Raw genomic sequence first — 11957 nt, 5'->3', positions numbered from 1 at the left:
TATCACAAAAAAATATAATAAAAAATATTTTTACTCATACCATATCAGACTTTGTAGGACCCGCGGGCAAAGTCGGGGAGACTCAGAGATTGGGCTCAATGACCCCACGTTAGGCTGCATTCACAAACGCCTCTAGCGGGCGAGGGGGATCGATGGGGACTTGAAAATATCAATGATATGTTGGGAGCACTTGAAAGGATTTTGGAAATTATAGGGGGACTTGAAACAAAGCTGTCTCTGATTGCTAAGAAATATGTGTTGTTGTCGATTTTAAGCTATAACGTTTGGCTATTTTTCGGTGGTTTTATTTTGTGTATCCAAGGCAGCTAAGCGCACCCATAGGTGTGCAGTCAGCATTATTATTAATTAAAAATGAATTCAAGCCCTGACTAGAATTCATTTGTCGTCAATAACAATGATTATGGCCTTTACACATGCCTATACAGAGTATTTGCCGAACAGAATTTTGGTGTTCTAGCATGCCGTTGAAGTAGAACAGGAACCTATAATCGATACACAGAACAAAACATACTTGATTGGTCATAAGGTACACCTAATGTCACTTTTATACAATTATGTTAATTCTAGTTTTCAGTCAAGTTTTCCAGACAGGTGAGGGAAGTCATCCTGTTTCCGAACCTTTCTTATGTGTCAAAGGAGACTATAGCTGTAATATTAACCTTTAACACGATTGGAACTTATTTGGGATGAATGGATGGTGAGGTATAGGTAATGTCTGTTTGATCTGCAAGTGTAAGCTCATCTGCTTTCCTTTTTAAGTTACACCCTTGTTTTTATGAGTAATTTGTAATTTGCGACAATCAGCTAAAGAGCACCTAAAACTTTTGAACGCACTATGAGTTTGTTAGGGGGCATTTGAAAAATCTGAGAACGTTTCTTTGTATCCCCTTCTAGAGGTGTTTGCGAATACAGACTATAATCTTGTGCTTCTTCTTTTCTTTGCCATTCTCTCTCTCTCTCTCACTCCTCTCTCTCTCTCTCTCTCTCTCTCTCTCTCTCTCTCTCTCTCTCTCTCTCTCTCTCTCTCTCTCTCTCTCTTATAGTAAACTTAGAAAGTCCGAATACCACCAAACACTGACAGGATATTCCCATTTTGAAGAGCCCTAATTAAGTGAATGACATTTTTACGGGTACATGTCCTTCTCTCCGAACTTTTAATTATCATTTGGGAGTCAAACTTTGCATCGGTTCCTTATATAATAATTTGGATGCTTGAATTCTTATTGTAAAAAAGGAACGTCGAGAAGGAGACTCAATGACGACAGGAAAACCAAAATTCATGATTTCATGAACTAAAGAGTCGCAGTTTTTCTTTAGCAAGTCAAAACACAAAATAATAGCCGTTATGTATGTTTTTAAACTTTATTGGATGTTTATCGTGAAAGGTTTAAAATTAAAACATTATTTTCTTACATTTTTACTTACAGAAGTCAACGAATTGTGCAAGAATTGCACTACGAAGCGGTAGCTTACTTAGCGTGATTCAGTCTGGGTATGACTGTTGGCGATCATATTGCACGCATGGGCAAAAGCCATGTAATACAAGTTGTACAGAAAAGGCCTATATTGTCATCGTATTTTAAGGATGATGCTTTTCAGTATATTCTAAAACTATTCTCTTCTCGTTCATGAAAGTCCTGTCTAAACTTGAAATTCGAGAAGTATCGCTCATTCACAGGGAAAGAAAATCCGTGATGAAGATAACATGACAGGGCAGTGCGCTTTGACACTCGCCAGTAAGAACAGGCAATAACGCGTAAGGGACGGACCATTAGATCTTGGGAGGGGTGGTCAAAAACAGAAAAAAAAATTTTCAGAGCTGAAAGTTAGGGGAAAAAAAATCTTCAAACTAGTTTGCAAAATAAAAAAAAAAATAAATCAGAAGAAATATGAGTAAAAAAGAAATCTGCAAAAGTCTTTAAAATCTTGAATTTTTTTCAGATTTTACCGACAGGAAGCAACTTTCTGTATTTTTAGTACATCCTCCAAGCACATTTTTAATTTTAATTTATACATTTAGAGTGACTGTATCCCTTATAGTGGAAGTTGTAATTATCTTATCTTTTCAGGACTTTTGTATTCTGATCACTTGAAAATTATAAAATTATAGAGCCTGTTTTCTACTAGTTTCCTGCGTACAAACCAAGCAGGTACACTAGGTAAAACATTGAAACTATGGTATGGTTGTCAAAACAGAAAGTTATATTTGCCTTTTAAGGTGGTTGGAAAGGCTATTTTGGCACCAATTCTTTTCTCAGAGTTAATGTCAAGTTTCAAGTGTTAGAATCAAGATATTTCGTTCAAATTTTTCAGGATAACTCCCTTAGTTAATATTTTCTCCAAAGAATATAAAATTGTATATTTGCAGCAATGATTTTGAAATATGACACCAGTAAATATTAAATTTAATTTTTCATATTTTTTTTTACATATTTGAATTTAATAATAATTGGATAGTATAATATTACCAAATTAGTTATAAATATGTTGACACTATTTCTTGTAAGATTTGTACGGCAGGATTTGTAAATAAAATTTGTTTTTATGATTTTACATGGGTTTATATATCAAAAAATTATTAAAAATTCTTTCAAATTTCAAAATGTGATATTTCAAAAACTACTTCAAATACAGAGAAATTGTGCCGTACAAATCTTATCTGTAACCTTGTTAATAGGCTGTAAAATTCCATGTCCATATCTCATTTCAAAGTTGGATTAAATTGGTATACAATTATGTAGGAAAACTGTTATTCTGTCAAAAATGTTGAAAACAAGCCATATTTGCACCCCTCTTTGAAGTCATAGAGCAGGTTTTTTTTGTTATCTCACTTTTGACACCTCTTTGACACTCAAAGAATCTAAAAATGCATTTACAATAGCAGTCACTCACTCTGAATGCCAGCACCGCCTTGTCAAACTTTCCTGAAAAACAGCAAATAATGACTTTCCCTTTTCAAACATTTTATTAAAAGCTAGGGGACCTCTACCATACTTAATACACTAAGGGTTCCCTAACTTCTTCTTATTTGGTCAGTTTTTCAGAAGTTTTAACAGGCTACAACTCTGCATGCCTTTGTGCCCAAATGTCTAGTTTTTTTAATTCCACAGGGAATGTTGACTACTTTTATATTTTAATAGTTTTGTTGAAATTTATAACTGACGCTCTAGCCTTTCGAACCACCTTAAGATCAAGGTAAACAGATGCAGGCCACATCAGGTTCATTTTTTTTCACAGCATTTTATTGCAATGATTAATGCAAGAATGGGTGAACAAGTAGAAACACGTCAATAATGATAAAACAACATACCAAGTCATAATGTATTATTTTGCTTTTAAAAAGGCATTTTCGATTCTTTTTTCTCAAAAAACAGCCTCATAAAATTAAAACAACAGCAACAATTTTTTAACATTAAACAATACACTACATAGAATGCCATCTATCCAACAAATCCCAACACAAAAACACACAAGAGGGTTGAACTTTGAAAGTTTCTCGATAACAAATACTGAATAAATCTGCATGAATAATCATTTGTGTGTAGCAAATGCTGAATGACAATTATCTGAAGAATTTTTCCACCACAAAAAAGAGCATGATTTAAACAAATCTTAAGGGACTTATGTAGCAAATTTCAAAGAATTGGACAAGCCCTTTCAGAGAATACAGCTTTTTTGACCATGAATGGCATCAATTACCCTAAAAAGACAAATATTGAAATTTCACCACATCTAATCACATCCAATCAATTTGGACATGCTGCTACAGAGAAATAGATGTTTTGATCAAAAAAGTCCATCAATTGCTCTAAAAACACAAATATGCAAATTTCACTATATTTTGCAAACAGCTTCCAGCTTGTCAAAATCAATTGTAAATCATGAGATATGCATGATGTTTGGTGGGGTGAATGTAGGCATTTCACCACGCAGTAGAAAGGGAAGACAGGAAACCAAAATAGTCATTTTCAAAACTATAGGAAGCTACTGAGGAGCAAGAAGACCATGTTTCAGAGGAAGATGTGTAATCTGAAAAAAATGCTCCCCAAGTGCCACCAAATAACACCATTTTAATCTCTATTTTTCAAAAACTCCAACGGTAGGGGGACACCCCCCCTGACGTCCCCCCTCGCAAAAATACTCCCCAAGTGCCACCAAATAACACCATTTTAATCTCTATTTTTCAAAAACTCCAACGGTAGGGGGCACCCCCCCCTGACGTCCCCCCTCGCAAAAATACTCCCCAAGTGCCACCAAATAACACCATTTTAATCTCTATTTTTCAAAAGCTCCCCCCTCCTGACCTCCCCCCGTGACCGCTTGCGCGGCCGCTTTATCCTCAGACAGCAACGAACTAAAAAATTATAAATCTGAAAATTTAATCTGAAAAAAAATTGCACAGGTAATCTAAATTGGAAGAAATTTCTTTTAGAAATTTACAATAAAAAATTCACAATTTCATTGTGACCACCCCCCCAAGATCTAATGGTCCATCCCTAAAGCGACTGTTCGACGCCCGAGAGATGAGAGACAACCAGCAATAGGCTTATAGAGCGAGCAAAATCGCTGATAGCACTTCCGGGCCTTTCAGACTGTTGACATCTGTTCATCGGTTCTGTATGAAATGATGCTTCCCATGAGTTTCAAAGCAGAATTGTCCACCTTACAATATGCAATGTCGAAGTACAAAACAATTGTATGATTTCATTTGAAAATATACACATATATATACGTTGCGGGACACGCGACATATAATAACTTCCCCGTTAGTTTTTAATTTCTCTTGAGATGCATTCATCACGTGACTGATTTGCGAGTCATCCGCTATTGAATGAAAAAGCTTGTCCTCTTCACGTATCCCTGAACTTCCTCAGACCTGCCGTGGAGATGAAAATGGAAAATGTCAGATCATTTAAGACATAACGTGCATAGAAGTATAAATATCTATGATGATTTCGTACAGCTTGGGGTGTTTTGAGAGAAAAGGGGCATTTGTTTTGTCAGCTTGTTGTAGCAAAAGTTGCAGTCTGTCATCTGACGTAGTGTGAATCCAAAGGTAACTTGTGCGTCAATCTCTCTGTTAAATTTTCAATGCACTTTACGATAACCATCAAATTCCAATGTGAGTCAAAATTTAGACAATTGATTGTATCTGACACTCTAAATAGATTCGACAATGCTTTTCAGCTAACGACTGTCAGACCTCATGTCCGTAAGCCCGATACAATTGTTTGAACGCTACTCACCACCAATGCAGTGCTGTAGACTTTATGGTAACCATGACAGAGAGCTAAAACTAAGCCGAATACAACAACCGAGAGAAAAACGATGGTACATATGATGATTATAAGTATTTTTTGATTTTCACTAAGCCCAGGTTTCGGCGATGGAAACCTTTCGTCTTCCTTATCTGCAGTAAAGAAGAAATACGAAGCATGTATGCGTTTATAAGTATACACAGTGTTCTACTATTCCGTCTGAAGATCGCCGTTATGTGTGAAATCTGAATGGCTCTTTGAAGTAAAATATGGTTTTGCAAAGCAAAATATTCTCTTCCAAGTAAAATACCAGCCTGATAATAAAATGAGTTACGGTGTTCATTTTGCCAATCTATTCTCCGTGACCATGCTGTGATAACAACAAATGGTTAGCGTAAATTTGTTTCCTGTAATCGATTGAGATTTCATATCATGGATGATATCATTGGGAAAAACAAACTCGACTTCTAAAGTAATTTTGGCAATTTTTGAATTTATTACTGCTAATTTGAGTATTACGGTTAGTATTTTAAGGAGTAAAACTGTTCGCTTTTTACGTTCAATGAGCTCAAACTAGCTGTTCTGAAGTGGCGGGAAATGTGACTTACGTTTACAAAGGGGAGCGTCGTCTTTCCATTTTCCGTTTGCAAGGCACTCTGTTACATTAACACCGATCAAAATTAGTCCATTATTGCAACTAAATGTAACAACTGAACTGTAAGTCCAACTGTCACCATAAATTGTACCATTTGTCGGTGCTTGGAGGGCACTACATTCAACAACTGAAAAAAAAACAGATTAGCTTTAGAACATTTTTCACATGAAAAGAAAAAAGTTGACAATATCTCAAATAATAACTGAAAGTGACTAGTTACATAACTGAACAAAACTTTACGATTTGTAGTTTCTGAAGATGTCAGCTCTATCAGTATTTTTCCTCGAGTTTCGACCCAAATTCCATATTTATTTATTTATTTATTTATTATTTATTTATTTATTCGGATTGAAGAATAACCCATTACAGACACCTTTTTGATGAAAGTTCCCAACATGGCCGTATTGTCTATAGTATAATGTGCAACTTATAATAAATGAATTGGTTTTTGGTGTGAGCCGGCTTTTTTTCTACCTGACACGACTTGCTATTTCGAGACACTGACTTCGACATGAACTATAAAGGCCAGACGAGAAGATGTTTTTTGCTATAGGTGAGGTGTGATTTACTCACCTTCGCAGTTTGGGACCTCTTTGTCCCAGGTACCATTAGAGGAACAACTAATGGGACTTGAATCGCTGTCTATGAGTTGATAGCCCGTATGACAGTTCACTGTGACAGACGTATGAACTGGAAGCGGATGGTGGCCATCTCCGGACCCGACGAGCATTCCGTTCAGTGGCGGTCTCAGTGGTTCGCAAGTTACAACTGAAAAAATCATGATTTGTGAAGATTCCATGCACGTTACTATAGGATAAGCAGCTAATATCTTACACAGACAGACAGACAGACAGACAGACAGAAAGACAGACACACACACACACACACATATTTAATATATATATAATATATATATACATATATATATATATATATTCCTAGTTTAAATGATATATACATTCCTAGTTTAAATGATATATACATTCCTAATGTAAATGATATATATAGATAAATATATAGATGTATATAGATATGAATATATACTTAGTTTATATATTATGTACTTATTTTTCCCAAGGTTATCATGTTGTTGTTGTTGTTGTTGTTGTTGTTGTTGTTGTTGTTGTTGTCACCATCATCATAGCCATAGTCATCATCGTCATTAGCACTATCATTAGCACTATTATCTTTATGAAAAAAAAACTTTAAAATTTGCTTTGGTAGTGGCCGCTCTTATGTAGCTACAACACATGGGTATAGATTTTAAAATCAGTATAGAGGTGTTTGTTTCTTACGTTCACAAGATGGCGTCTGGGCACTCCAAACTCCATGTGCAAGACAGAACGTTGTACTTGTACCGTTGAGTTTGTAGTCCTCGTGGCATTGGAAATATCCCTGAGACCCGTATGTGTGCCCAGTTGACCAAAACGTACCGTTGACAGGAGCATCCACCGGTGGACAACGATTTACTGTTTAATGAACACAAAATTGGATTTAGAGTTGTAATTATAAACGCTGCATCATGGTGTAAGGACAATGCGAATTACAAAACTTAACAAAAAGTGGATGAAATCATAATCACCATAACGTTGATAATATTCCAGGCAATTTAAGTCACAACCACAGGTATGAAGCCATTCGTTACAGAAACAGAATAGATAGTTATCAAACGAGGGACACACAAACGCAATGCAGATCACAGGCAATGGTAAAAATTGGTTGAAGATCTGCGTACCGCTGGTGGAAAAAATCTAAAAAAGTTTTTACAGTAGCTTTTTTGGAAAGAATGAACCAGAACTTTGGCGAGATTGTCCTCTTGCACGTGTTACATTTTAACACTTCTAGCTGCGTTTGCATTTTGCATACCCAGTTTGTGATACAGGTTCACACAGAATGGTATTTCTTAATTTGAACTTACTGTCACATATTGGAGGATCCGTATCCCATTGCCCGTTACCAAGACAACGCGATGCGGACGATCCTTCCAAGGTGAAACCTTCGTCACAGTGGTACACAACCACAAAGTTGAATTCAAAACTACTTGCAGTGAGCGAACCGTTCATTGGGGCTTGGAGGACTGGGCACAACTTAACTAAAATAGATAAGCAATAAATATTATTAAAGTATAATAATAATAAGCAGTATTAATTAGACAAAACCATGTTAGCAATTTTGAGTTAGACGATAAAACGGACATTTACTTTCACAGGTTGGCGCTACGCTGTCCCATGTGCTATTTGCCAAACATGATATCCTTTCTCTTCCTTTGAGAGTGTATCCTTCGATGCATTCGAAATGAATCTCGTACTGGTATTCATAGACAGGCACTTGGTTCTCGATAAGACCATGCATTGGAACATCAACTTTAGGGCATACGTTTACTGCAAGATAAAAAGAAAGAAAAAATATATTCTATAATCGATCTTTATCGGTGCTCTGGGCACGAGGGAAGAGTGACGCTGTGCCATGATATGAAATTGTGAACACGAACGACAAAAAGGCTTTAATGTTTAACAATCGATGAGTAATCAAACTTACTGTCACACATTGGAGGATCCGTATCCCATTGCCCGTTACCAAGACAACGCGATGTGGACGATCCATCCAAGGTGAAACCTTCGTCACACTGGTACACAACCACAGAATTGAATTCAAAACTACTTGCAGTGAGCGAACCGTTCATTGGGGCTTGGAGGACTGGGCACACCTTAACTGAAACAGATACGCACCGCTTAACTACTTTATATTACTTCGCTCAAACAAGAAATGCATGGAGAAATGTCTGTGTGTAAATCATATTGTGGAATGCAACCAAAAATGCATATTTATCAATGTCCATAGCGTCTCAGAACAAACGATACTGTATTGTTAAGCGACATATACTCACAAACTGTGAGACAAAGTCAAATGTGAATTCATAGCATTATTGCAGTTGTTTTTCGCACTTCCACTGTGAATTTGCCCGATGTATACTTACTGATAGGTTAATGACAGGGTTATACATATCAACATCGACACAGCTTACACTACTGAAAAGGTGACTTTTAGAGAAGTGAGGTTCAAACTTTATATTGAAGAACAAAGCCCCTCAAATACATGATTGAAGAGGTGTTTGTTAGTTTCAATTATTGATCGAAATCATCGTTCAGGTATTAACCATAGTTCTCATCTAACACAATTTATTTATTATAGACCAGTAGCACAGATAAATTAGGGAGAGATGTAAATCTCAGTGAAAGAGGCAGTGCATTGAATCAATACACGCTGACAATGGAAAATCACAGATCAAGATATCCAGGTTTTCAACTGTGCTGGTATACGTATCTTTGCATATCTCATCTTGTATGTTGACAACATTCAAGTCTTACTTTGACATATAACGTATTGTCCATCCCACGTTCCATTGGCTGTACAGGTACGATCAGCAGAGCCGACAAGATCATAGCCAAAATCACAGTAAAAAGAGGTCATCGACTGATAAACGGTACCATTGGAGCTCATACCGCCATTGTCCGGTTTCGACAAATTTCCACAGTTCACGACTGGAAACAGAAGTAGGATGAAAATATTCACACAGCAATAATTATGATAAATGAGATTTGTGTATCAAATTAAAGTTGATCATATAAATAATGCAAATGGCGAATTCCATACAGTAGAACCTGGTTAAATATGTTTGCCACCTCTATCAGTAACAATGACCACATACTTACTCCGACAGATCGGCTCGTCACTGTCCCATGTAGCGTTCGACAAGCAAGTAATTGCTCTAGCGCCCTCAACATAGTAACCATCTCTGCATGTGAATTCAACCACTGAAGCATATTCTTCCCGGTAAGGTTCTACTATGCCGCCGTGCGCTGGTTTATGCAAACTCGGACAAGAGAGTACTACAAAAGAAACATACACGTTAATATCGGACTCAATACAGAATCTTGAATTTGACAACATTAGTAGTTTTTTTTACGTTAAATGATATGTGTACCAATTTTGAAGCTTAAGTTTACAAGTCATAAAATCATTACATAGTGAAGTCAAGAAAAGTTTTACATTCCAGATTTTCTGTGATAACTACCTAAAGATATAAAATAAAATCAATGGTGATGTTATTCGTTAGTGTCGGATTTCCTACTGTTCGGAGAAGTACCACTATTATTAGACATAACGCGTTTTGAAACTGAATTTATCACTTCATTTTACGTATAGATATGTGGTGCATATGATGCAACAGAGAAGTGTTGGTCACAGTCGAGTAATGTAACACTGCGTTTTAGCGTTTTGGATATGCGAAGATAAAACACACTAACTTTGACAGGATGGCGCCACGCTGTCCCAACTACCGTTTGCCAAACACGTCATCTCTGTACTTCCATTTAGAATATATCCTTCGTTGCATTCGAAATGAACCTCGTACTGATATTCGTAGACAGGTGCTGGGTTCTGGATCAGTCCATTCATCGGAACATCAATTATCGGGCATACGTTTACTGCAAAGCAAAGGTACAGGAAGAGGCTTATGGGGTCAACATTCATTTTAGCAATAGGGCTTAGAGGGCCTCCTAACACGTGCTGACCGTAAGTATTCATTATGGTGTATAAAAAATTCAACATAGTTATGTATGTGCTACTATATTAATGAAATATTCATCGAGTGTATTATATTTGTATAAGTTAAAAATTAAGTTAAAAAGTTAAAAAGTTAAAAAAGTTGAAAATTATATACCTGCTGCGAAAAAACATTCAGGTAAAAGATTCTGCCTGATGAAAAGTCTTCTAGTCTTTTTGATCATTAGAAAATTCACAATGTTGTCAATATCTCGCTCAGAAAAAAAAAAGTCATTTTTAATAACGAAGATTATTTTCACTTCTTGGAAACTTTTGATGTTAATCAATTTTAAACACACGTAAAGCATTTTGTTTGCATCCTCAATAACTGGTATAGAGATTGTCCTCTGTAAGATACAGAACATATATTTATTATACAAAATTAACACTAGCAGAGTCATTCATATCGATACATGATTAGTGTTACTATTCATAAGTTTACAATTCATTCAGCTTTGCAGTTTGCAATAACAGCGAAAGTTAGAGTCGGAAACGAAAAGCTACTCACTTTCACAAGTTGGTATCGCTCTATCCCACATTCCATCGGCTAAGCACTCTAGGAGCCGGGATCCACTTAGAGTAAAACCCTCGTTGCACAGAAATTCCAAAGTGGAGCCGTACAAAAACTCGTCACCGATACGTGTACCGTTTGAGGGCGCAGAAACCGGAGGACATGGTTTTACTGCCAAAAAGAATTAAATAGATTAACTTCTCGTATATCCGGCATATGAAATATGCGATTATATATATATATATATATATATATATATATATATATATATATATATATATATAGATAGATAGATAGATAGATAGATAGATAGATAGATAGATAGATAGATAGATAGATAGATAGATAGATAGATAGATAATGACATATTCGAGAGATCTTAAAAGAGAAAGAGAATAGAACTACGCCTTGCGTTTCCTGGTATAATCCGGTGCAACACCATTCATCTAATGAACAATGACAATTGGGTCCAACAGAATTTGTTGCCTACTTACTCTGGCAATATGGCGGTGTAGAATCCCATGACCCATTGGCAAGACAAATCAGATCGGCATTGCCAGTCAGTTCGTAACCGCTGTTGCAACCGAACGCCACTATGGAACTATACGTGAAGTTGTCGCCCAACCTAAAGCCGTTCGCTGGTGCCGGCAGCTGAACACAAGATACAACTGCAATGGAGGTACAGTATAGATGAAAATATATGCATATCACTGATTGCGTATCGTCAAATATAGTATAAGCTGTTCTTACATATATATATATATATATATATATATATATATATATATATATATATATATATATATATATATATATATATATATATATATATATATATATATATATATGCATGTGTGTCTGTCTGTTTGTCTGTCTGTAATTAATGCAATATAAGTAACGAAATTGA

At 36.0% G+C, this 11957-nt stretch overlaps 1 protein-coding gene across 1 annotated transcript in view; it reads right to left on the bottom strand.

Moving 5' to 3' along the window:
* Nucleotides 1-4282: 4282 nt before the first annotated feature.
* The window catches only part of LOC139131814 (uncharacterized), a 31331-nt gene continuing 23656 nt past the window's right edge, over nucleotides 4283-11957 (bottom strand). The window contains exons 18-30 of the mRNA XM_070698095.1: nucleotides 11545-11718; nucleotides 11048-11221; nucleotides 10242-10421; nucleotides 9648-9824; nucleotides 9303-9476; nucleotides 8473-8646; nucleotides 8136-8315; nucleotides 7853-8026; nucleotides 7230-7403; nucleotides 6508-6702; nucleotides 5888-6061; nucleotides 5268-5431; nucleotides 4283-4897 (exon numbers count right to left, since the gene is read on the bottom strand). Of these exons, the coding sequence (XP_070554196.1) occupies nucleotides 4892-4897; nucleotides 5268-5431; nucleotides 5888-6061; nucleotides 6508-6702; nucleotides 7230-7403; nucleotides 7853-8026; nucleotides 8136-8315; nucleotides 8473-8646; nucleotides 9303-9476; nucleotides 9648-9824; nucleotides 10242-10421; nucleotides 11048-11221; nucleotides 11545-11718 (2120 nt within the window). The 3' untranslated portion in view covers nucleotides 4283-4891. The remainder of the gene's footprint in view (nucleotides 4898-5267; nucleotides 5432-5887; nucleotides 6062-6507; nucleotides 6703-7229; nucleotides 7404-7852; nucleotides 8027-8135; nucleotides 8316-8472; nucleotides 8647-9302; nucleotides 9477-9647; nucleotides 9825-10241; nucleotides 10422-11047; nucleotides 11222-11544; nucleotides 11719-11957) is intronic.

Source organism: Ptychodera flava, chromosome 4 (assembly GCF_041260155.1).
Source record: "Ptychodera flava strain L36383 chromosome 4, AS_Pfla_20210202, whole genome shotgun sequence".
Taxonomy (NCBI): Eukaryota; Metazoa; Hemichordata; class Enteropneusta; family Ptychoderidae; genus Ptychodera; species Ptychodera flava.
The sequence above is the reverse complement of the archived record's forward strand: the minus strand, read 5'-3'. Positions and strand labels throughout refer to the sequence as shown.